Source organism: Centroberyx gerrardi, chromosome 4 (assembly GCF_048128805.1).
Source record: "Centroberyx gerrardi isolate f3 chromosome 4, fCenGer3.hap1.cur.20231027, whole genome shotgun sequence".
In the NCBI taxonomy this organism is placed as follows: domain Eukaryota; kingdom Metazoa; phylum Chordata; class Actinopteri; order Beryciformes; family Berycidae; genus Centroberyx; species Centroberyx gerrardi.
Window position 1 is genome coordinate 31,090,233 of NC_136000.1, and position 26,114 is coordinate 31,116,346.

General features: G+C 39.4%; 2 protein-coding genes across 2 annotated transcripts; one reads left to right on the forward strand and one right to left on the reverse strand.

Moving 5' to 3' along the window:
- Window positions 1-1,166: 1,166 nt before the first annotated feature.
- Window positions 1,167-10,322, forward strand: gal (galanin/GMAP prepropeptide). Its single transcript, XM_071915082.1, has 6 exons — window positions 1,167-1,247; window positions 2,238-2,292; window positions 5,263-5,334; window positions 9,096-9,182; window positions 9,617-9,688; window positions 10,261-10,322. Exons 1-6 carry the CDS (start codon window positions 1,167-1,169, stop codon window positions 10,320-10,322), a joined length of 429 nt encoding a protein of 142 aa, XP_071771183.1.
- A 4,769-nt stretch (window positions 10,323-15,091) lies between these two features.
- On the reverse strand, window positions 15,092-22,438 carry LOC139924138 (C-signal). Its single transcript, XM_071915084.2, has 6 exons — window positions 22,215-22,438; window positions 19,705-19,756; window positions 18,978-19,165; window positions 17,329-17,484; window positions 16,702-16,812; window positions 15,092-16,030 (listed from the first exon to the last, which is right to left on the reverse strand). Exons 1-6 carry the CDS (start codon window positions 22,359-22,361, stop codon window positions 15,917-15,919), a joined length of 768 nt encoding a protein of 255 aa, XP_071771185.1. The 5' UTR covers window positions 22,362-22,438; the 3' UTR covers window positions 15,092-15,916.
- Window positions 22,439-26,114: the final 3,676 nt, after the last annotated feature.

Here is a 26,114-nt window from a genome sequence, read left to right on the forward strand (position 1 = left end):
GGTTTTTTTTTTACAAAACATTTCTGCTCTCCTTTGCTTAGACACCTGCATTGTGGTTTTGTTTATCGTTTGCAATTGCACAATATATTCTATGGAAGGGTTTGGATATTTCCTACATTTATACCATCACCCACCACCCAATAACTAAGAATTAAGATCCCTTTAATATCCCAAAGGACCATATATGGTTCTTTCACTCATGAACCATATATGGTTCTTTGGGATTTTTTTTTAATAAAGATTAATTATAATCAATAATAATAAATATTCAATAATACATTTCAATAATATAGATTCTTGAAAGGTTCTTTGTGGAACCAGAAATGGTTCTCCTATGGCATCACTCCGAAGAACCATTTTTGGTTCCAGTTCAAACCTTTATTTTTCTGTGTGACTAAATGTCGTAATTTAATGACGACATTTTCACATTTTTCTTGGATTTAGAAATTATTATTAGCATTATGATTAGTAGTAGTAGTAATAGTAATAGTGGTATTAATAGTAGTAGTAGTAGTAGTAGTAATAGTAATTATAGTAGTAGTGGTAGTAATGAATCATTGAATCACTGATCTTCATTTGCAGAAACATATGAAAGAACATATTTTATTGACTATCTGCCCTTTTTTTTTTTTTTTACTCATTCGATTATCTCAGAATAATCATTTTAAGGTCAGACATCAGATTATGGGAGAAAAATAGCGCTGCTCACTGTTTCTGGTCTTTTTTTTCTTTTTTTTTCCCTCAAAGTTCAATGTCTCAGAGGGCGACAAAGAGAAACGTTGATGGTTCCTGGCATTATATGATATTATCGAATTTCATTTTGTTTTCTCTCTTCGTGACCGACCTGCACATGCCCGTCCGCAGGAGGAGGAGGGGGGTTGCTGACGTGAACCGGAGGGGGGGGGGGGGGGGGGGGGGGGGGCAGCCTAATAATAAAAGGTGGCCGGAGTCCTCAGTTTATCCGACCCACACACACATACACACACGCACACCAAGCAACTTAACCACTTGCTTCAGAGAGGAATCAAGGGGAAAAAGTCACTTCAAAGGTAAGTCTGCTTTTTCAGCGTTCACAGGGACTCAGATATTATTACTCGGATATATCAAATAATTTTCGGTTCAAGTTTCTGCCATGAAAATAAACTTTTTCCCTTTCCCCCCCTCAGATGCAGAGGTGCTTTGGGGTTTTCTGCGTGTCGCTCATCTTTTGCGCAACTCTCTCTGAGACCATCGGGCTGGTCATTGCGGTAAGCCGCTACTGTATTTATCACTTATTTGTACGTTGCATGCGTTGTCTTTCTTTCTCTTACAATGGAAAACGTTAATGTGAAAATGTGAATTCAAAGCACATGTGTTTTGTTGAAAATTTCAATAGGTGAAAAGTGTTTTTGTTTATGTTTTCAACTGCCGTTACATGTGACAACTTGTCCAAACTTTATTTCTCATGTAAAGAGACAATTCACAGGTGAAAACATCACATGGGAAATAGGAATGTTCACATATGAAAACCAACATATGTCCAGAAAACTTTGAATGCTTTGAATTCACATGTGGGTTAGACTTTTTTGTAAAGGCAAACATCTACCCATCGATTTACATATACACACACACATACAGTATAATGCAAGTGTTGTGTGAGTATAGTAGCCTATGTGTGTATGTGCAAGTGTTTTATACAGGAATATAGTGGAGGGTAAACCCACTTAAACTCCATTAAACCACATTTTTATTTGCAGAATAGAGTTTATCCAGTTTTTTTTAGGCTCACATCAAATCTTTGAGATAAATTCATAGTAAAGATCATAGTAAGTGGTATCAAACTGATGTAAATGAAATGAGGATAGGGTCTTTTAAGGGGGAAACGCATAAATTAATACTTTTCTGAAAGTATATTGATTTCAACTCATATTGGTGGTTGTTTGCCTGATGATGATCACCGACTGGAGGTCATAATTTAGCCTCCTTTTTATTTCCCACACATCGCCATTGATGCGTATAATCTCCTGTCTATAAGTAGTCATATCTATAGTATAATTCATGTTTTGTCTGAAAGTATAATTGTTTTTTGCTCATGTTGGTGGTTGTTTGTCAGACTGGAAGTCACAGTTTACCCTCTTTTTTATTTACCACTACATCACTGGTTTTATACCAAGTATTTCATATATGTGTGAACATTTCATATGCAGGTGTGAACAATAATGTCTGTCATGTGTGTGTGTCTCCCCCCGTCCTGGCAGGCTAAGGAGAAGCGTGGCTGGACTCTGAACAGCGCAGGCTACCTCCTAGGTCCCCGTAAGTAACGACTGCACACACACTGACTGCTGTTGCACTTGACTAGTATTCAGCTTTTATCCCCCCAAAAAACACCCATGTGTCAGTTTCAACACATCTGGAAATGTCATTTAGGACAACATGCCAAGACCAAAAAATCTATCAATGTTAATGTGTTTTTTTTCCACACATTTCAACACATGCTGTAGAATGATAAATAGGGACTATATTGGTTATTTATTAAAACTCAGACCTGGTCCAGTCATTGTGGTCCATCTCTGATATGATGGATATGATGCAGTTTGATTGATTACATATTTATTGTAGAATTGATCAATACTACACTGGTTGTTCACCTTAACCTGAACTGTTAGTTCAGTATGCAGCAATATGTTTTATCATCATAATTGTTCTTATCATTGAGTTTCAATGGAGCGTTTTACTGTCCCATGATGGTCTAAATGCTGTTTCAGAGGCTATTTCACTCTGACAAAAATGCAATTCTGGGGGAAAAATGAATATTTTGAATTTGTTTGGCATGAAAATGATCAAATTTCATTCATTTTGGTGGCTTCAATCCAAAAAATATCAGTACCAGCCTTCAAAAACCTTTTTCGATCGAACCCTGTTGAAAAGTAACGCAAAATGCCTGTCGTCCTAAATGACGCTTCCAGATGTGTTGAAAAGAATACTGTACATTACAATCAACTACACTAACTCAAACGGCTGTACTCAGCTACTAACCCCATCACTAACTGTGACATCAACACCCAGCTCCATCTCCACACTGCTGATCAGAGTCTCTCTCCATTAGACTGAATACTTTCTAGCTGTGCATGATTCTGCGTAAATGTGCTCAGTGTAGCCTGTGGTTGTCGAGTCTTTTAGCTTCGCATAAACACAGAGGCATCAATTCATTTAACCGTAAGCTATGGCAAAGTCCCTGTACCTAATATTTACTGTCGACACGTCCAGAAATCCCACTTATATCCACTACATTTCTGTTTATCTCACGATGCAATTCAATACACAATATGGGGCTCACGATTCAATACAACCACGATAAGAAGTAATAAATTAAAGTTCAATGACAACAAAGTCTGACTGTGCAGAATTATGTTTATTTCGGAGCCACAAGTCTTTCTAGTGATGGCATTGGCTCGCTAGAATGTAAACAACAATTTAAAAATGTCATTACAAAGTGCAAATAATATAATTTGGATGGAGAGCTTGTGAAACTGTAATGGTCAAGTGTCTCATTTGTGATTACTACAGCAGAATAACATGCAGCTAATATCGCGATTCTTTTTTCTGCCCCACGATACGTATCGTCACATTTTGTATCGCGATATATTGAATTTCTATATATCGTCCCATCCCTGATGACTGACAATAATCTATTACACTGTCCAAATAATATCTTGTCAGTCATCGGTCAGACATTTAGGGGATATAAGCAGGTTTGGACGTTTTGGTGGTAAATGATATTAGATGCAGGGACTTTGCCATAGCTTTGGGTTTAGTGAATTGCTGCCCAACCAAAGGCTGAGCCAGGAGAAAAGTTGCATTGGCCAGTAGGAGTCGCTGCTAGGGAGAAGGAAAAACTCTGATTGGACCTTTTTCTCTACTCAAAAATGATCCCAAACCAACCATAATCAGAAAATATGAGAGACAGGATGAATAATTCAAAATTATAATTGATGTAATGAGTAAAAAGATATAAAATAAACCTGTGTGCTATGGATTGGCCTAAAAAAGTGAGAATTTGAGGAAAGGTGATGATACATGGGCAACTTTTAGAGGCAATTCATAGAGGCAACATTGCCTTTAGCAGAGTCACCATCAAAGCCACAGTGGATAACATAGTGGCTGAGAGGAACACATGTGAAATGAAACACTGGTTACTACCCAGCAAGCATTGAAAACCTGTATAAATATAGCACCAAAATGAAAGTTGAGATGCCCGTAGCTGGTAGCTACCTGGATTATTTGGTGAAATCAGGACTTAAATATCTTTCTGATATCAGTTCAAAGCTGTGTAACAGTGCGCAAAGTTCGCTTCAACAATGGAATTCTTGCATGCAGGGAATCAAATCCAATGTGAATGCTCAAAAAAAGAGGGAGGTAGCACATTCAAAATTGGGGAAAATTCTCTGGACATTGGATTTTTTTACTGCGTCATAATTTTGCGCTTGTTTGGGCTGACGTTGAACTTGGTCTCTGCATGTTGCAGTCCATGAAATGCTTGCTGGGCAGCCTGTTTATGACACTACCAGTCAAAAGTTTGGACCCACCTGATTGAATGTTCTGTGTTTTTCATTCTCTTAAAGCCATTTTGATCTAAAGGCTTCTGCTTAAATGCTTGAAATTTGTTTCTTAGACAAATATAAATAGTGAAGTTGATCCTATGTATGAATTTCTTTCCAAAGCTTTTGTCTTTCCATCAAGGCAAAGGGCGGCCACTTTAAAGAATCTAAAATATAACATAGTTTTGATTTGTTTAACACTTTTTTCGTCACCGCATAATTCCATTTGTGTTATTTCATAGATATGATGTCTTTACTATTATTCCAAAATGTGAAAGAAAAATGTGTGTGTCCAAACTTTTGACTGGTAGTGTATATATCTTGAAAATGTTGCCCGTGTAGCAAGGCTTTAAAAGGACTCCTCTCCTTTAAATCAATGCTATCTGTCATGTCTTTGTCCCTCGCAACAGAACTGAACATTCAACCTTCTGTAGAGCTTTAATGATGCCAGCTAATTTAGTATAATTTACAGATTGCCTCATTACCTGGAGGACAAATTGAGTGAATAGTGGTCATCCCGATGTGTGTGTGTGTGTATGTGTGTGTGTGTATGTTTTATCCATTTGTGGGGTCCGAATCTCTCCACAAGAAGAGAACCTGGAAATGTTGTGTGTGTGTGTGTGTGCGTGTGTGTGTGTGTGTGAAGCCCAGGTAAAGGTTGCTCCTGCCTCATCCTGTGTTTCAGGTCGTATTGATCACCTAATTCAGATAAAGGATTCTCCCAGTGCCAGAGGCAGAGACGAGCTGGTCACTCAATGTAAGATAGAAGCGTACGGCCGCTGCAGGGCCTTGGTGTCAGGCCAGGAATTGCTGCATCCAAACGTCCTGCCGCTTTACCGCTTCCATCGTCCATGCTCGGCATTCTTTGTCTTTCTACTGCTGTCTGCGCTTGTGCATCGAAAAACGCCGCTTGGGCTCTCTGTGCTTTAAGCAAAGAACTTCACGGGACTCTCTTATGGGCGTCCGTTGGGTACGGCGAGATGTGGCAGTCAGTCAGCATGTCTTAGACCAGTGATTCTCAACCCTTCTCATATCAAGGACCCTAAATTTAGCACACATTCGGGCCACGGGCCGCAATGATGAGATTTTGTCTCTCTGACCCAAATCTGAGAATATTTTTATTGTTAGATATGATTTTGTCCAGAATTCCATGACTATCTGTATTGTAGGTAGAGAGATAACAGAGAAACTATGATCAAAATAGTCATTCTTCTACATTCTCATAATTGTGTTAAATTATTCAAATTCAATTACTTAAATGAAATAATGCTATAAGTTCAGCAATTCATCAATTTGCTGGGGACCCCCCCAAAGACCCCTGGTGGTCCCCAGACCCCACGTTGAGAACCACTGCCTTAGACTTACGTGAGTCCAAATCTGACCTTTGTAATAGAGAGGATCAGGGAAACGATCCCAAGAAGTTTATTTGGAGGCCATATTTAAAAAAGAAATCACATCAGGGAAGAATTCAGGACCAGTGTTCCTTCTGAACTGATAGTTCAGTGACCTACGTCTAATAATTTATCACATTTACTAATAATAATATCTTGTCAGTCATCAGTCAGAAATGGTTTGATAGTTTCTGTGCTTGTACTGTATCTAATGAACCTGAAGCACTGGATGTATTTCCACTGCTGTGACCTTTTGCAACTCAGGGATTCTTAAGATCTGGGAGAAAAGAGGTTTTAGGCTACATTTTCAAGAAAATATAAATTCTAATTCTAAAAGCTAAATCTCCTGCAGTTTTTCAGAGCATGGTCTGGCATGTCACTGTTCCTGCTCCCTAATAGCACATAGGGGTATTTAAATGATACTGTCTTTTGTTCAGATATTGCATTTCCTTGAATAGCTCGCTTTTCAAATGTCGTGATTATGTAAGTTTGTCTTTTACATCAAGGACGCAACATAATACTCATGAACATAAAAACACATATGAACTTAGGAAAAGCAGGTGTTTTAATGGATCGACACTAATGGCGGTGCAGGATATAAACACATTTATTAAAAAAAACAACCTAAAAAACAAAAAACAGTGCATCTGACAGTGGACCAACAGGCAATGATAGGCAAATAGGCAAAAGGCAATGACTACTACTACTACTACTACTACTAATAATAATATTATATAATTGTATTATATAATTAAATAATGATTAAAAGCAGTATACATATATATATATATATATATATATATATATATATAACCCAAAATACATAATTGCATAGTATTTAATAATTGACAATTCATTTTTCTACCCCACGATACATATTGTCACATTTTTGCATTGCGATATATTGCATTTCTATATATCGTCCCATCCCTACTATCGATGCATATTACACAGCAATAGAATACATAAACGTTATGATATATGTAATTCAATTAAGTGTACAGGTAAAAACACAAGAGGCCATAGTGAGAAGAAGAGCAGTTTTTACCTGGAAGATTAAACCATTATTAATCCGTTCTGTTTCTGTCCTCTAATTGGACTGTCTAAGTATAATAAAAAAAATAATAAAAAAATAAAAACACAGCGAGGGGTCAGGAGGTAAAGCTCACAGCTCAAGCACTACTTTAGCTAATGAGGAAGCTGCTGGGATGAGTCAGCCACTTGACGTTCCTCCTCTTCAGCCCCATGTCACGTCCACTCATACAGCAGCTGAGTAGCTTGAAAAGTGTCCAACAGTTTGTCCTTGGCTTTGTTCGTTCGCTAACAATGTCACAAAGCCCTTTACATGGACCTAGGCCCGCTATAGATAAGAATGGCGTGATGCTTCAAATGGGCCAACCCTACAAGGTGCGGTACAAGTGCGAAACCCTATTCAGTTTCTATGGGCAAAACAAAAAATTGACATTTTCTGTGTTCTAGTAATTCAGTAGTAATTCTAGTCATTTTCACGTCTGTTAAACAACTGCATGACTATTATAATTGAATTATCTGGAAGTTGCACAATGCTAACGAGCTAGCAAATTTCCGTGCAGACTTCCGTTCAAGACAGGATTTGTGTTCCCATTTTGACACTTCAAGAAAAAACATTTTAACGATCTTGTTAAAATGTTGTTTGACAGCCATGAAAAGGTAATGTCAAATTATTTACACCATAAATATTTCACATAAATTATTAGAACACAGACAAAGCAACCACAGAAAATGTTGATTTAATGTTTTGCTCATAGAAATTGAATAGGGTTTCCCACTTGTACCGCACTTTGTAGGCGTGGCCTTATGCCATTCTTATCTATGGTACATTCTCTCTAGAGGTGAGAGAATGTCACACTCAACTTGCCTATCACCAAAGATCAGAGTTGTGACTTTGCTCGTCAACTCAAGTCCCAAGTCTCAAGTCTTGAGGCACAAGTCTCAAGTCTTGTCCAAAGTCTAAATGTAGAACAGCAAGTCAAGTCAGAACAAATCTAGAGTCCAGTATCAATTTAATATCTTAAAGAAAACTAAATATCTAGGACTTTTCAATACAATATGGTTTTAATAGGATAAAAGCTTGGTAAGAGCATCATGAGTTTGATTTCTATAATAGTTTCAACTTCAATAAATTCAATCATTCCATACAAATTCAGAAAACAGAATTTAAATTCAGTCATCTGATGGAACAAATCTCATCACTTTCAGTCAAGTCATTTACACAAACACAAGATCTCAAGTCAAGACTTTAGAAACCTTTTCAAGTCATCAAAGTTCAAGTCAAAGTCAAGTCCCAAGTCACCAGAACCCAAATCGAGTCTCAAGTCTTCTCCTCATGCATCAAGTCAAGTCTCAAGCAATTCAAATTATGACTCAAGTCTGACTCGAGTACAAGTCATGCGACTCGAGTCCCTGCCTCTGCCAAAGATACACACATTTCTGTGTCTAAAATTCTGTCTCGACCTTACCCTAACCCTAAAACACATTGCCACTCTCAATAGGAATAGGTCCATAAAACCAGAGAGTATAGCTAATGATTCATCCCATGCCTGAGCATATCATTTTGCTTGTGCATTCTCATTTTCTTCTTCTTCCCATCACCGTCATTGTTACGCCTCTTTGTGTGTGAAATGTGCAGTTCTTCCCATTTTTTTTTTAAACGATTGTATTGTTTTATTCCTCCTATTGGTGAAATATCTTGTTTTATAGCAATTCCATGAGCCAAGCCCTGCAGGTGGTCCGTACAAGTTTGGAAATTGAACCAAAGCATTCTAAATAAAACACCATGCTGAAATAGACGACTGACTTTACACCCATGTCCTTTAGGTCTTCTTATGAGCGTTAGGCAGAGGTTCACCATGTGTGCACTGTGTGTGTGTGTGTCTCTAATGTGTGATGCTTCTGATACGGTGTGATGTCAGTTAGGAAATGTGTGCATGTACTTGATGTTAGATTACTTAATCTTACATTATGAACGCATTGAATTCAACATGAATTGAGCTCAGTCCTGCATTCAGTTGCATGAAATGATCGCTTGACCCCGTCTACTGTCTTATCTGTATGACTGTATCCATTTTGACCAATCTTTATTGTCCAGATGGCATTGACGGACACAGGACACTAGGAGACAAGCCGGGCCTGGCTGGCAAGAGAGACATGGCCCAGGACGAGGACTTCAGAACAGGTCTGTGTAAAGCCTGACATCTAATGGTAAAAAGCATGCTACTGAAATTGCCATCTGCTATTGGCTGATCTTTGGTGCCAGGTGCTGTCACCTTCTATAGAGTTCAACAGGTGGTGACATCACAACAGTAACATCTGGAAGATCTTGAAGCTCCTTGTTGTCCATGCTTAGCTTTGTGCATGCTTTTGAGTGTGATTAGTTTACTTATGCCACCAAAGTGCTTTAGTTTTACATTTTGAATATATTGTCAGAAGTGAATATCCCTTTGCCTTTACCTTGAATTTGCTTGTTGGAGACAAAAGTCTGATTTATTTTTCATGTCAGGCCTCAAGGCAATAAAAACTAGAACATTTGAGAAGGTGTGTAGACTTTTGATAGCAACGGTATATTTGACACTATATAGACTGCAGTTCTTTTGTGCTCTGCCTCCACAGAGGCCCTGAGAATAGCAGATGAAGACGTCATCCACACTGTCATCGACTTCCTATCATACCTCAAACTTAAAGGTTCGCTTTATCATTTCTGTCTCTACTCATTTCTGCTCATCCAAGTATGTTTTAACCCAGCAAGTTGACCGCATTCTGCTTTACAGCAGTGGCCTGGGGGGAGTAGTTGTAAGGGGAATTCAGATTAGGTTTGGTCTGATATGGGGTCTTGAAGGCAGACAACCAATATTTTGTACCAATTTTAAAAATGTTCAATTTTCATGCCAAGAAATTCCAACATGAAACAGGTATTCAGTAAATCTCATCACTTGTCTTATATTTTAGATTCTTTAAAGTAGCCGCCCTTTGCCTTGATGGAAAGGCAAAGGCTTTGGAAAGAAATTCATACATAGGATCAACTTCACCATTTATATTTGTCTAAGAAACAAATTTCAAGCATTTAAGCAGAAGCCTTTAGATCAAAATGGCTTTAAGAGAATGAAAAACACAGAACTGGTCCAAACTTTTGACTGGTAGTGCAAGTGTGTGCTTTCCCGCTTATATGTCTGTTCTATCTATACGAACAGCTTTGAATGTGCTCTGACTCTGAAGGAATCCTTGGTGTGTGTGTGTGTGTGTCTGTGTGGTTGCAGAGATGGGAGCCTTGGACAGCCTGCCTTCCTCTCTGACATCAGAAGAACTGGCCAATCCCTAACCCGTCTGCCGCCTCGCCTCCCGTTCGCCTCCCTCAACCCAAGTTATCTGTTTCTGCCCAACATATTACCTTACTATAGCTCCATTCCAACTCAAAAGGCTGGATTTACCCTGGTACCAAAGATCTGATTCTTTCACAGTTTGTGGCAGAGGTCCGACCTCATCACAGCTGTCCATACTGGGAGAAACCACACACAACCTGATGTTTCAGATCTTTTCGCTCCTGTGTAAATGCAACCTTAGATCCACTGTAGGTCAATGGGACTCGAAGTTGGCGTTGGGAAACCTGTGAGATATTTCAATGTGTATTGACTGTGGGTGGCTCTGGGTAATAGGAACTGCGGCATTCTGTTCAAAAAACGCTCATACTGTATTATCATCTTAATGTACCATCATCTGATGTGGGAGAAAGGAGTGGAATAAACCGACAAATGGCATTGGACTCGGACCTTGAATTTATTTCTTCCCTTCATTAATTTACAGAATATTTATCAGCAGCAGCTCAGCAGCTAATGAGAATTTCTCACTTTGAAACAAAGTTACCAGAATGCATGTTTGTTCCATGCCCAAACAGCTCTATGCATTACACTCATATACAATGCATTTCATCTGGCTCATGGTACTGTAAAACATAACAATTCCTGGGCAGTACAGCTGTAATAGAACAGGAGATTGTACAACGCATTAGAGTACTCAGATTACCATTTGTGGTAACTAGCAACATAACGTGTTAGTTTTTCAATTTGTGTAATCCATTCATAGTTACATTTAAAATTAGAATGTCATTACTTTTAATTTTCTTACATATTGTTTCATATTTTGTAAGCACAATAAAAAAAAAAAAGAAATAAGAAATAAGTGACAATCCCTGGGCACCTTATCTGCATAAGACCAACAGTCTTGCATCGCATTTTGAAAAAATAATAATAAATATAGCCGCAAGCGGCGATTGAGGGGTCCAAGCACAATTTGATAAGACAGACAGATAGACAAAACATTACAGAAGGTAGAAAGACACACACAAAAACTGACATGTTGTGAAGATCAAACATGCAGTCTAACACCGGCTTTTGTGTTGGCCCGTGACTTCTGTCAAGTTCATCATTTCATTGCAACCACATTGTTGAAGTTATTCACAATGGCCAGACTTTCTATTAGAACACATACCGCTTGTTCTTGACAACTACTGACTTCAGAGAGGACAAGCCTGGATTTAAACCCACAACTTTCCACACGAGAGGCAGACACTTCACCTACTGAGCTAAACTCCTGTTACAGGAATACAGAGGGGAAAATAACTAAAGGGAGAAGTATTGTGATACTGCAGCCTATGATTGACAGCGCTAATCACTTTATCAAACATTGTAGTACTCTCCATTAACGAATAAAACAATACTAAGTCACATGGGCCAGAAAGCCACTGCTGCACTGCTCTCTATGGGTTGAAAGGTCTGGCCACACCCCAATCAGTGATGCCAATCAGGTATTTTGCCATTGACAGATGATGTCAAACACCTTTTCTACATTCTGTGATTTAGTGTTGATTTACTTTTCATGAAACTTCAGAAAGGTCACAGTTCATCAGGGACTTGAACTCACAACCTTGTGGTCTAAAAACCAGAGCTTTACCACTCTGCCAACTTCCACTATGCTGTGTGCCATAGTGGGGAAAACTGAGTAGTGGGTGGAGTTTCAACCCACCTGCCAATTTTTGGTGTTTCTAGGTCTTACAGTTTTTGCTGCACAAACACTTTTAGCTGAGAAAAATAATAATAAGAAATTTTCACAGGGTCACAATAGGCAACCTTCGACTTAATATGACCTCATTAAGCACTTGAAAACATACCACATGCATGAATTGCTGCATTGTTGGCAAGTAGGACTTGGCCACCTGGGGATTAGATCCCTGGACCTTTGTATCCCCGGAGAAGGTGACTTACTCACTGCACCACTGGGAAGACATGGTGTTCACACCTTCTCACAAGTTGAGGCAATGACATCACATGCAAAACGGGGGTATTTTTGTCTATTTAAACTTAAAATGCTTACAACAGTCAAAATGTTAGTGATAAAATTCTGAAAAAAATCACACATTCTGCTGGTTTTGGGTGTATTGTCAAATATTTTGGTGAAGTTTGATCAAACATTTGGCGAAATAGAAAATGATGTGCATACAGTACTAATTACAGTAAGATATTGAATATCACTGTGGACTCACAGTTTGACCGATCTGAACACCATTTGACACACTTGATATCTACCATCTAGAGAATGTCTGTGTCAATTTTGGTAGCATATGAATGAAGACTTGTGGAGATATAGATGTTAATTGATTTTGCATATTTTGAAAAATATACAGTGACGGACTTCTGAATTGACCATAGGTTGCAGTGAGGCAAACTTTTGTCACAATTCAGTGGATGTTCAGCTCTGTAGGACGTACGGGTGATTTATTTAGATTTTTTGAATTTTGGAATGTGAAATGTCTAGAAATTTAGATTTGTTGTAATAAGCCATGCCCACTTTAATCAATCATTACCAAATTTTATGCATCGACTGAGTCATGACCCTAGATCGTGCGAACTGAATTTCGTACGAATCCATGTAGCCGATTACGAGATATAAACTTTTTGCATTTATAGCGCCCACTAGTGATGGAACTCCAAATACTTTTGGGGGCATGGTCAAGCAACACTTCTCAACATGTGTTTCAAATTTTGGCTTAATTCGATGAATGGTTACTGAGTTATGGGCAATTTAGTGTTATGCCGTGTTTCGTTAAAAGTTTATTGGTCGATAAAAGCCAAACCATATGACCTATTAATAACCTTTATGCAAATTTGAAAGTTTCGTGTGAATCGGATGAACGGCCTAGGAGGAGTAGCGAAAAAAGAGTTTCGGACAAAATTCAAAATGGCAGAAAATCTAGTCAGATGGAAATGGGCGTGGCCTATGCAGATAGATGCGGAATGACCCAAGGAATTCAGTGGAAAGGGAATTTTGATTCTACGACCTACGGTTCAGAAGTTATAGGCCAAAAGTTGCTTGTTATAGCGCCACCATCTGGTCGACATGGGTGAATGGCCTTGCCTGAGTAGTGGGGGGCCATAGGAACCCACCTGCCAAATGTGGTTGCTCTGGGACTTACGGTTTCTGAGCTGCGCATACTTTTAGCGGAGAAAAATAATAATAAGAAGAATCCTTACAAATACAATAGGGTTCCAGCACCTTCGGTGCTTGGACCCCTAATAACACAAACCATGTTGCTCCTGTTGTTTGTGTATGTTTTGGAAGTGGATTACGCAAAAGTATTCTAACAGGTTTCTTTCAATGAAGAGTAACTTTGTCACGTATCTAGTTACTTTTTAAGAAAAGTAACGAAGTAAAGTAACTATTTACTTTTGTAAGTAACTTTCCCCGACACTCATGGATAGACTAGAGAGATGACGATCTAAATTGACTCCAAGAAACCCTTGTATAGAACTTTTCTGAAGAAAGTTTACAAAGTGCTTCACAATCAAGACAAAAGACACAGAAACAAGGTTACAAAAGAAAATGGCAAAAACAAAAACATAGCCAAAGGGTAGCAGAGGGATATGGAACCCGGTTAGGGTAAGATCATAACAGCAAACCAATGGCAGAAAGGGAAGCAGAAATAGGTAGAAATAGGTCTTAAAAAGTGATTTAAAAGCCAATTCTCCACTCCAAAGAGTAAGGTGCTCCTTTAATCTTAAAACTAGATTTAGGAACGACCAGAAGGTCTGGTCTCCTTTAGTCTTATAGGACAATTCCAGCATGATTGGAGTTTTTTGCTCATTTTTGACAGTTTACATCCAGTTTACAATTCGTTTTACCTGCATGCACCACGATTAAAGATATTTTTAAATCTGTTTTGCCAAACCTCTCATGCTCATTCACCCCATTCAATTCCAAACAGCATAGAAAACAACTTCTTAGCCTTAGAACATACCACTTTCGGGCTATTACAAGTCCAATTTCCGCGCTTTCCTCTCCAACGAAAATCTTTCAACCAATAGCTAACGTTCTCTGTGGTGACGTTAGGCCCCGCCTCCTGTCAACCTCAACCTTGTCAAGACGACAGACAAACCAAAGCGAGACACTTCCTCCAGCTACAGTCTGTAAAATTAAACGGAAATTAAAGCTAGATTTGACATGATTACGGCTTAAAACTGGGAGTACCTCGTAATATTTAGACAGCGTTCAATTAAAAATATTTACTTTGAAAAACAACTAAGAGAATGAAAAAAATAGCTAATATTTCATAAGGTGATTAAAGCACTGGAAAACAATTTAGTGATGAAAAACAGTAAAGGAATGCAGGAAACAAGGAACTCCAATCACACTGGAATTGTACTTTAAAGTCACAATGAAATGGTTAGCAGTAGGTGTAAATAAAAATTCCAACCAATAATGTCACAGATTTTTGAGCAATCCCCTCCCCTCTCATCAAAAAAATAAAAATAAAACTGCCTTTCTCTCCCTAACTGATATACCATTGGTTTACACTACGTAAAATACTTTCAAGGCTTGAAATTAACTTTTCCCATCGATTTCCCAGTTGCTCAAGATGGCCGAACATTTTTTCCTCAACATATGATCAAAGGACTGCAGAGAATCATCTTTATCATAAATAAGGTTGACTGTAAAAATGTCACTTCAAAATACATTTGTAATGCAAATGTAGTCTGTAGCTTCTGAGCAAGAAAGAATAGAATACCTATTTTTTTTTGGTCAATTATTTTTATTGGGAGTTGTATCGTACAAAAGTTAACAATGAACATTAAACAGTGTGGGTTTCATATTTCAGAGATATCTAGTGCATTGTTCTACATTTCAACCATTTGTATTCATATCAGAGTTGGCAGTGTCCTCTTTGTTTGTGATGTAGGTCATCCATTTGTCCCATTTTCTATGGAACACATCTTCCTTAGTCCTTAGGATAAATGTTAATTTTTCCATTGCTAATATTTCCCCTACAATATCCATCCATTGTTCAAGTCCAGGGGCTTCAATTTTGTACCAGTTTCTGGTGATTGCTTTCTTGCCAGCAACAAGTAAAATCTTACAAAGGTACCAGTCACATTTTAATACCACGTCCTCTGATATTACACCAAGGTATAGCACCTTACAGTCATTGCAGATTTCATATCCTAAGATCTCTCTCAAAGCTGAGCATATTATCCCAGAAAACCTTGATCTTTTCACATCCAAAATATATGAGAGTGATCAGCATCCATGTGCCAGCAGTCTCCAGCATTGCTGTGGTCTCAAGAGGTGTTTGCTTTTGATGAAGGGTGTAATAAAAAAACAAATTAAGTTTTTCCAACCAAATTTGTAGTATGCTGCGCTACGCACATAGAATGCCAATCATCCTCTGATAATTCCTGAAAGAATCTGTTCATATTCTTCACTTAATACATCAATCACAGTATTACCTTCCTTTAGCCCACCTCCATCTGTTTTCATATAGAAATTAGATCAGAGAACCTTATTTCTTCACTAGTCCAAGTTTTTGTTTATGGTGTTTATTTCAGCAGTACGGATTGCTGGTTATGTTTTTTTTTTTTTTTTTTTTTACCATGGCAAGTTGTTCCCAGAGTAGTTCTTGAATCCTCCATGGTCCTTGTCTGTGAGACTGGCGATGACAGCGAGCACCCCAGAGACACTCTCCTCCACTGTCAGTGCAGCCTGAAACAGACAGAAAGACATGCTCAGAACTATTTGATTCAACTGAAACTGAAAAACAACAAAGGAATATGAGATTATTGTTCATATCCATTATGGTTTGGCTTCATACACAAGGCAAGCTGAATACAATACCATAGGCTAGTAGGTTAGCACTTTTGAAATTTTCGCATGTTGGCGGCCCCAAATAGCAATGAGAGGTAATAATTTGAATTTTGAGCACTTCAATACCCACAAATCCTGTAAGGTGAGGTCAGTAAACGTCACACAGCTCATGTTTACCAACCCAGCCGCTCTGTGATGCTTTATACCAAAGAGAAGAGGGAGGAGAAAGATCTAATGTTGGTGAGTCCAGCTTTCTCTGGATGGAGCGCTGCTCACTGCTGTTAGGAGACACTTTGGATTGATTCATCCCCTCCTGTGTGGAGAAGATTTTTTGCCAGTGTCCATACCAGACACCAGAATTTCATTTGACCAAATAAGATGGGACGCTCTTCTCTGTTGCAGCCCCGCTTTGTGATTTAGGCTGATGAGACAGGTGAATTTAACGCCCTCCTAAATCTATTTTGTCTCACCAACACAGTACATTAACATAGCTTCTCAGTCAAATATAGTTTCTATGTATAAATATGTGAGCTGTGACATTAAGGGATAGGAAAGGATAGGATACTTACGTCAGGCCCTCCCATATCAGTTTTGACCCAGCCGGGGTGCAGAGACATACAGAGGATTCCATCTGACTCCAGATCAGTAGCTAGACACCTCGTCACCATGTTCAACGCTGCCTACACACATCGGGAAGCAATACCAAACGATATGGAAGTGAGAACAAAACGACTTGAAGGTTCAAAGCAACGACTTGGGAGTGCTTGCAGTGCTAGCCGCCAAGACGCCATGATTAAACTTTTCTGTAGAGTTTGGTTGCTCCTGGTCAGCTTTTTCACACTGAACACACATGCACTTAGTGATGAGACATTTGACTTCATGTTTCACAGCTAACCACACACTGCAAGGTCAACCACAAACCAAAAATCCAACAAGTAGTTGTGTCCTCTCAAGGCATTTTAAGAGTTGTGATAAATAAATGGTTAATGAAAATCAAATTTCACAAGAGGTATTTTCTTCTTGGTGACATCAGAATTCAGGAAGTCGGAGAGATCAGAGTAGTATTTACCATCTAAAAGCTGAGCTGAACAGCATTTTCTAGTAGTATTTACCATCTGAAAGCTGAGTGAACAGTATTTTCTCACAGTAAGCTCATATTTACTGTCAGCACAGCGGGTGTCTGACTGTGTTCTGACCTTGGAGGCGCGGTAGTCGTAGCTCTTATAAGCAGCACCGTCGCCCCAGTTGCATTTAATAGAGCCGAGGCTGGAGGAGATATTGATGACCGCTGCCCTGTGGATCCCCATCCCAGTGGACTGGGCTGCAGCAGTCTGGAGCAGAGGCAGGAAGGCCTGAAAACAAGATCGACAAGCAGGACTCAACATCAACTGTAATGACGATGACTATGACCAAAGATACTGTGAGCGACTGAGGTTTCCCCAAACCTCCAGGTGCTCTTGGAGGTCGTAAATTGTACTGGGAGATTGACCGAACCGTTCAGTTACTGTATCAGCCTGAAGTGGACAAACAGTTGCTGTATCAGACTGAATGAATTGTTTAGGTGGGTAGGCAGTGCCACCTTTTGGTCCAAAGACATGGTACAAATGTGAGTGACTAAAGTGGCCCAAAGTGCTCTTGGCTACAAAACTGTTCTTTTTACAAAGGTGAATCAAATGAAGTAGTCCTGAATCGATTCACTAAGGTCTGAGATTCCGAAAGAATTGAGTTTATCAAAAGAAGAGAACCTGTTTCACTGTTTCAACACCTTAGATTGAGGTGAAGGTTTATGTTCCAACAGGACAGTGACCCTGAACATAAAGCAAAATCAACACTGAAATGGCTTCAGAACAAAATGTAATGGCTTCAGAACAAAAAGTATTAGAGTGGCCAAGCAAAAATCCAGATCTGAATCTGATTGAAAATCTGTGGAATGACTTGAAGCAGTGGTTGTCAATCCTGGACCTTAGGACCCAGGGTACTGCTGGTTTCTATCCAACCTGGCAGTTAATTGCAGTTAACTGCTTTCACTTGGCATCCCAGGTGTAAATCAGTCCCTAATTAGATGGCTAGAACGAAAACCAGCAGGGCTTTGCGTCCCGAGGACAGAAAACCAATGACTTGAGGAAAGCTGCTGAGATGCTCCCCATCCAACTGGATCGAGCGTGAGCAAATCTGCAAGTCGGAGTGGAAGGGAAAAAAAAATCCAGAATAGCCAAGCTGATACAGATGTATCTGCACTGCAAAAACTGACAGACTTGTTCAGTTATTTTATGTTGTATCCAGACTTATCAAGCTTATTTTAGGATTTTTTTTAGTGTAATCATTTTACTGCACTGGCAGATAACTTTACCAGTTTCAACAAATTTGACTTTTTTTTTCAGGAGAATGTAACTTGTTTCAGGACATTTACTTGGTAAAAGTGAAATTGTCTTGGAGGCTCCACTCCCCTCGCATAAAAGGAAGAAGCACATTGCTAAAAGAAGTTACACAAAATGAAGTATCAGCAGCATATTTGAACGCACTGCATGTTTTAAACTGGACCGGTTTATGTTCTTGAATCTGCTGTAAATTCACATATTTTCTTCAGACTCCTGTTATTTTGCACACCCTCATAATGCTGTAATGCATATTTTTTCATACTTTTCATTCATATATTCCCACTTAACATGTTCTTGGCATGGAATTGTCAGTTTTGTTATATAACAGGTAGTTCCAACCGCGCAATCTGATTGGTCAAGCGTTTTAACCGTGCTTCACATCATTTAAGGGATTATTAAAGTTTCATATTTTTCAATATCTGATCCAATGATTTAGACCAAATCAAACTGGCAGAATGAAGGCCTACCTTTGTGATGAAGAGCGGTGCGACGGTGTTGCTCTGGAAGGACTTCATCATGGCGTCTGCGGTAACAGTGTCGATGGTAGTACAGATGTTGATGGCGGCGTTATTGATCAGACAGTTCAGACCCTCGGATCCCACGATGGACCGGACCTCCTCCAGGGCCAAGCTGATGCTGCGCTGGCTCACCACATCTGGACAAATGAGGGAGGATGTAGGTAGAAAGAGCAGAATATTTACAGTACGCAATCAATACTTCATAGTGTTGTGTATCAATAACCATCATAAGCTTGAAGAAACTTGTATGTAAAGGCTCTGAACTTACATGTATGAGTGAAACGGGGATCTCTTGAACTTTTACCCAAGGTAGTCTAGATAGAACTCTAGTGCCATCTTCTGTCAGTTTGATTAATTACATATCTATTGTAGAATTGATCAATACTACACTGGTTGTCTATGGGAAGACTTTTAACCTGAACTGATTCTAATGAGACATTTTGATCAGATCCCACACAAGCATGCACAATACAGGAATATATTATTATTATTATCCAGACTCTAAAATAAGAGTTCTAGAACTGGAAAAGGACAGAGGGGTAGTGATTTTTTTTTTTAGAAGTGAGGAAAACTAAGACAATAATTGGTGACTGTATGATCAGTGTTACTACTGTTCCATATAGCCTTACCAACCTGTGGCAAAAACAATAAAAATAGAATATAAATATGGACTCACCTAGAGTAACAGTATGAACACCTGGGTAGGTTTTGGAGAGCTCTTGTAGATCCTAAATTAAAAAGGAATTTTAAAAAATGTATGTGAGGCTATTTTAAAATATATTTCTAGCAAGTGGATTATTACTAGTAAGTAGCCTTCATCACTTAATAATAATAATGAATTTTATTTATATAGCACACTTTAAAATACAACGAAATCTCAAGGTACTTCACAGAAAGAGTAAATCAATCATAGTACAATGTTAAAAACTGGTCAGTTTACACAAAAAATCACACGATTATAGGCATAAACCAAAATAAGGGTTAAAATAAGGTGAATATAAGATGAATAAAATTAGAGACTAAAATTTAGAGACCCAAGTTTAAAAGGAAAAGCACATATGAACCAGGACCCTAGGGGGAAGCAGAGAGGAACAGGTGAGTCTTAAGATTTGATTAAAAACAGCGAGTGAGTCTGAGGCCCTAATCGTTCCCGGGAGCTGATTCCACAGGCGTGGCCCCAGCGACGAAAAGGCACGATCTCCCATGCTTGTCAGCTTTGTCCGTGGCACAGCAAGGAGATTTGAGCTGCCAGACCTGAGTGTCCGGGGTGAGGAGCTCCTGAAGGTAGGTTGGACCGGTGCAATTTATGGCCTTGAACACCAGGAGGAGTAACTTGAAGATGATCGTTGGTTTATTGGGAGCCAGTGAAGGGAGTGGAGGACTGGGGTGATGTGCTGTGATTTCCGTGTTTTGGTGAGAACCCGGGTGGCACTGTTTTGGACATATTGTAACCTCTGGATAGTTTTGGTTGGTAGGCCTGCGAGCAGAGAATTGCAATAGTCAATGCGAGAGCTGATGAAGGCATGAACCAGTTTTTATGCATCACGTTTGCTCAGGGTCTTAATCTTGAGATGTTCCTCAGGTGGAAGAATGAGGTTTGACAGACAGATTTAATGTGTGCATCAAAGGACAGTGATGAGTCCAGCTTGACACCCAGGTTTGTGGCAAGTGAGGAGAGAGGGATGGGGTGGCCATTGATGGTGATGTGGGTGATACCAGCCTTTTTTGTCTGATGGGGGTACCAATGAGAATGGCTTCTGACTTGCTGCCATTTAGCTGCAGGGAGTTGTTGCTCATTCAGTGATGGATGTCGTCCAGGCATTTGGTAGCCCGGGATAATGCAAGGTGTTTGTCAGGGGAGGTTTGCAGGTAGATTTGTATGTCGTCTGCGTAGGAGTGGAATTTGATGTTGTGGCTCCTCAGTATTTTTCCCAGGGGCAGCATATAGATTAGAAAGAGCAAGGGCCCCAAGACTGACCCCTGGGGGACACCAGAGGTAACACAGCTGATGCTGAAGGTGAAATTGCTATAACAACATATTCCTGTCTTCCTGTGAGGTAGGAATGGAAGAAGTTAAGGGCAGTGCCTGTGATTCCCACCTCCAGGAGGCGCTGACACAGGATGCCATGGTCCACTGTGTCGAAGGCTGCACTTAAGTCCAGCAAAATTAGTAAGGACCTTTGCTAAAAAAAAAGGCAGGTTTGAGATGGGACGGTAGTTGGAGAGAACCTCAGGATCCAGATTGTGCTTTTTAAGTACAGGTTTGATGGCTGCGAATTTAAGGGAGGGGGCTACTTCACCAGTAGTCAGGTACCTGTTTATTATGTCGGTCGCAGTGGGGGAAATAGCTGCAAAACACGCTTTCAGTAGTGGTGTAGTGTAATAACTGGGGAATGAACGGATTTTCATTGCATGGGGAATTTACAAGGTCATGCTGATGGAAAAATGTTATGTCATTCATTTATGCAAAACAAACTTTTATGACACAGTAACAATCCAACACCATCTTTATCTAAACCCTTTTTAGCCTGACAACCTACACTTGAATATCTCAATCTGAAATTGTATTTATTTCAATGCCAATCATTGGATAAATGCACTTGGCCTTTTCTTTAATTATGACTAAATAAATAATCTACAAAGAGATTGCAAGGGAATATATTTAACTCAATACAATACAAATACAGTGCATAGACTAAAGAGAGAAAATGATAGTAAAGCAAAGTAACAGTAAACATAAGAAAATTAGAACCTGAGTTTTTGAAATAACTAATATCTTTTTTCTTTTATCTTTATCTATTTTATATTTTAAGTTGCACCATGTAGATGAAACGTGCAATCTAGCCCCGATATAACTTCAACACTCTCTTTCAATAAGTAGAGTGCTGCTTGGTGTATTGGATGAATGCCGATGTGAGGAGTGGATCGTAAATGGTCTTGGGTCATGTTACACGAAGTGTGTGCCTTTGCCGAAAAGAAGGCAGCTTGAAATGTAACATTTTTTGAATGGAGTTTGGCGTGACCTTCTCCGACCACAAGACAGAACGGCACGTCAGGGCTAGGTGTAAAACACATAAACAGTGCTCCTCCTGATATGTGTTGGGTGATGCATTGTCAATTTCACTGTGTGTTATATAGCGAGAACATCATAAAAAAAACCAAACACCTAGGGCTAAGTTTCTTTACCGTCGAGGCAGTCGGGTTACGAGCTGTCGCTATGATTGTGGCAGGCCTGTCGCTGCTTTTCGCCAAGTCTTTAACCATTTGCAGTCCCAGCCCTCTGCTCGACCCCGTTATCAGCACGGATTTACATTTCCCGAAACAGAGACTCATGTTTGCATTACTCTACAGACCGAAGAGCAGAGGGTTTCCTACGGTTTTTACACAGCCTGTGTTGGCAGGTCACCGTAAAAATGTCGGGTTGGATTGATGCTGCCTTCAGTGCTCCTCGTAAAGTCTTACTTCAGACGTCGGTAGCGTTAAATACAATTTGTTGCGCATTCAAGTGGTTTTGGTCGGAAATAATTACAAAATGGACAACATAACAAAAAAATATTTTTGGTGGCCGTTGTTTAATTCATCATAATCAAGCGGCACTGAGCTACTTGGGCTGCAGCAGCAGAATGAATTGGAGAAAATGTGCATCAAGCATGTAATTAATGTTTTGATTTATTGATTAACAAAAATGCCTGACAACTAAAAGTTAAACAAGTGAAAATATGAATATACAACAATACCAGTCATTTAGCCTACACAGAAGGCCAAATAACAGCATATAATGATAAAAAATACCGCTTTTACTATTAATTGTTTACAATTCTCCATGTTCATACTCGAAAATTTGGACTTTCTCCGTTGTTTTTACCAGTTTGTTGGGTGGTTCATTTGCGGTCACTCGTAATTACGATATTTCTGATAGCACAGGAAGGCAGCAGTAGTTTGCTATTTCACAACCCATGCAGCAGTAGGTGCGCTCGGTTTATTCTACAACGTTGTCTGTAACAGGCAGAGTGCACGCAAATAGTAGAATACGGATAGACTGTGGAATGCGCTTAGATCTTTGATAGCTTTGTAGGATATAAAATGCTCATAACAAAGGTGTGCTTTCACTTCTCTGACAGTTTCAATTTGTGTCGCAGTCAACCTCATTGTGCCGCCCAACTTTCTTGCTTCCCTCATATATGACAAAACGAGCTCCCCGTAACTGAAAAACCCTGCTGGGAATTTGACGATTCTATAATATATCAACACTCATCAATCATCACCTCACTTGGAGTAGAAGAAGTAATCTCTACTGTCGGGTAACGTTAATTCACAAATTTCAGTCTTGTCAGCCCTCATAAAAATGTATACATTGGAATTCATTCGTTAATTTGCCAACAAGCCAGTAGGTTAGCTAATGTACAGTAACTAGGAGGTAATAATACATGCTACTGTTAACCCCCCCCCCCCAAAAAAAAAAAACCCAAAACGTTAGTTTTGACGATTGCAATGAAATAGTTTCATTCAGTTAGCTAACCATCACTGCTGTCAAAGGAAATACCAGTTATACATTTGCATAATCTGATCTAGTCTAATAACTAGTTTAATGACATTATAACCGACTGGAATCACTCTAGCTAACCTAGCTAGCTCTTTCTCTCTAGCTAGTTTAAGCTAAGCACGATTTCCTTCTTGTGGACTGAACAAAATAATTAGGCAATATAACCCTAACCCAAACTTTTTAAATGACCAGGCCACAATGTCAACCTCAGAATTTAACCAGGCACTGTTACTTTTCGATTCCAAAATAGTTTTCGAGCAATGACTAGATTGAAGATGAGCTCAGAGAATACTTGATGTCATTTTTTCAGAACCAATAGGAGTAGTGAGTACTTCAGCAAAACTGTGTCCAATTCCAGACACACACACAAACACACACACGCTGTAACGCATGAGTCTCTGATAGTTAATGAGCCACACCTGGTGTCAGGTATATATGCAGGTGTGGCTCATTAACTGACAGAGACAAACAAAAACATGTGTTGGACGACTGAATCTTCATGTAGAGCAGTGGTTCTCACTCCTGGTCCTTGGGAACTAGCACTGCTGGTTTTTATATCCTACCAGTGAGTTAACTGCATTCATCTTTCACCTCGAATGCAAATTAGTCCCTGACTCATTTATGAAACACTGGTCAAAAATAGTTTAAAAACCAGCAGGGCTCTGTGTCACGAGGACTGGGATTAAGAACCATTGATGTAGAGAATCCATAGCTAACAGCAATCAATATATCTGTAAAGAGTGTTTAATAAAAGAACAGATAAAAACAGCTTATTCAGAATAGGTTAATAGATAAAAACAGGTTCCCGGCAGCTTAGCCACACAATCTAGATACAATATGCATATTTAAAGGAAAAATCCACCCTAAAACACTTTGTAACACTTAAAAACATCTATTGGCGCTGCACCTTGCATTTATGGGTCCATTTTGTTGTTGTTGTGGTGTATTTTTTTATTGCTGTTCCCACTCCGGGAAATATTGGAAATCACTGACCGAAGTAGAACTAGGCAAGGCAGGTTGATGGAAAGTGGGTACACCAAAAAAAGTAAATTACAACACTTCACCACACTCCTGGAATACACTGGACATCACAAATTGATGATATCTAAAAGTAAGAGGATATGAGGGTGGAATTTTCCGGTCAGTCCCCAACAGTCCCCATCAGGGCCCCACAACCTCCACAACACACTTCACCCTGTAGAGGACAGAGACAAAGACAGAGTCTGGTCTGTTCTGGTCACATCCCAAAAATAAGTTGACACAAACAGTTGACATGTTTATCACTCAGAATTTACTATGAAAGCACCCCAGACATTAGAGTGTATAGGCTACTAAATAACAAATTACCGTTGGTGTCATTGCCAAGATAGAATGCATTTTGAAACTTAGGCTTTAAAAACAAATGTATTTCCCATCCGCTACTACAGTGATTCTCAACCTTTTTCATATCAAGGACCCTAATTTAGTCCACATTAGAGCCACAGACCCCCATTTGATGACATTTTATCTCTTGGACCTAAATCTGAGAATATTGTTATTGTTAGATATGATTTTGTCCAGAACTCCATGACTATCTGTATTGTAGGTAGAGAGATAACAGTGGAACTATGATCAAAATACTCATTCTTCTACATTCTTTAATTGTGTTAACTTGTAAATGAAATAATGGTGAAGTTTAACAATTCATTAATTTGCTGGGGACCCCCTGGAACCCCCTCAAGGTCCCCTGGTGGTCCCCGGACCCCACGTTGAGACTATGAAAGTTGAATATAAAAATCCTTGACCCACATTTTTATATTCCCCAAACCAGGTTGTCTCCAAGCTGGTAGTATGAGCTATCACACCATGGAGCCGACCCCAAGTCAAATCAAAGAGGAAAATTGTGCCAGTGATACCTCTTCATTGTCAGTCTGCTGCTCCGAAAACTACGATCATGGCTGTCCCGGCCTCGCAGGGCCCCATGTTTGGGTAGGGCACCCTTCAGATTTCAGTCTGCCTGGAGCGATTCCCCATCCTCACCATCACCCCCAGCCTGGAATGGTGGACCCTCATTACACTAGTTACAGGTCAGTCAGTCAGTCAGTCAGTCAGTCATTCATTCAATTTACATTTCAGTTTTTCTGACTCTGATGATGTCTGTAGCTTTGAGAAACGCTTTTATAAAGGATAGGTTTGTGAGTTGAATTGAGTTGAATTTTTTACAATGAAATGTTGACGTTTTTGCTTGCCTTACTTTCGGCAAGAGTTTACATTAGGCAAGGATTTTGGTTTTTCTAATCTTTTCCTACGAGCTGTTACCAGAGCACAGCCAGTGTGCATGTTCTTGTTGAATCCCTGCCTAGGCTTCTAAGCTCCTCCCTCACCCAATCGTGATTCGACAAAGCGTTTGACTGTCAAGATATGCTGGTCCCACTCTTTAAGCAACCAAAAGCACACAGCGGGGACAGAAGAGATTAGTTCAAGAAAATAGGCCAGAGCGCTCAGATTTGCATGAAAACGCTAAAATTGGCAGACATGTACAGCTTGATAATGTGAACATTTTC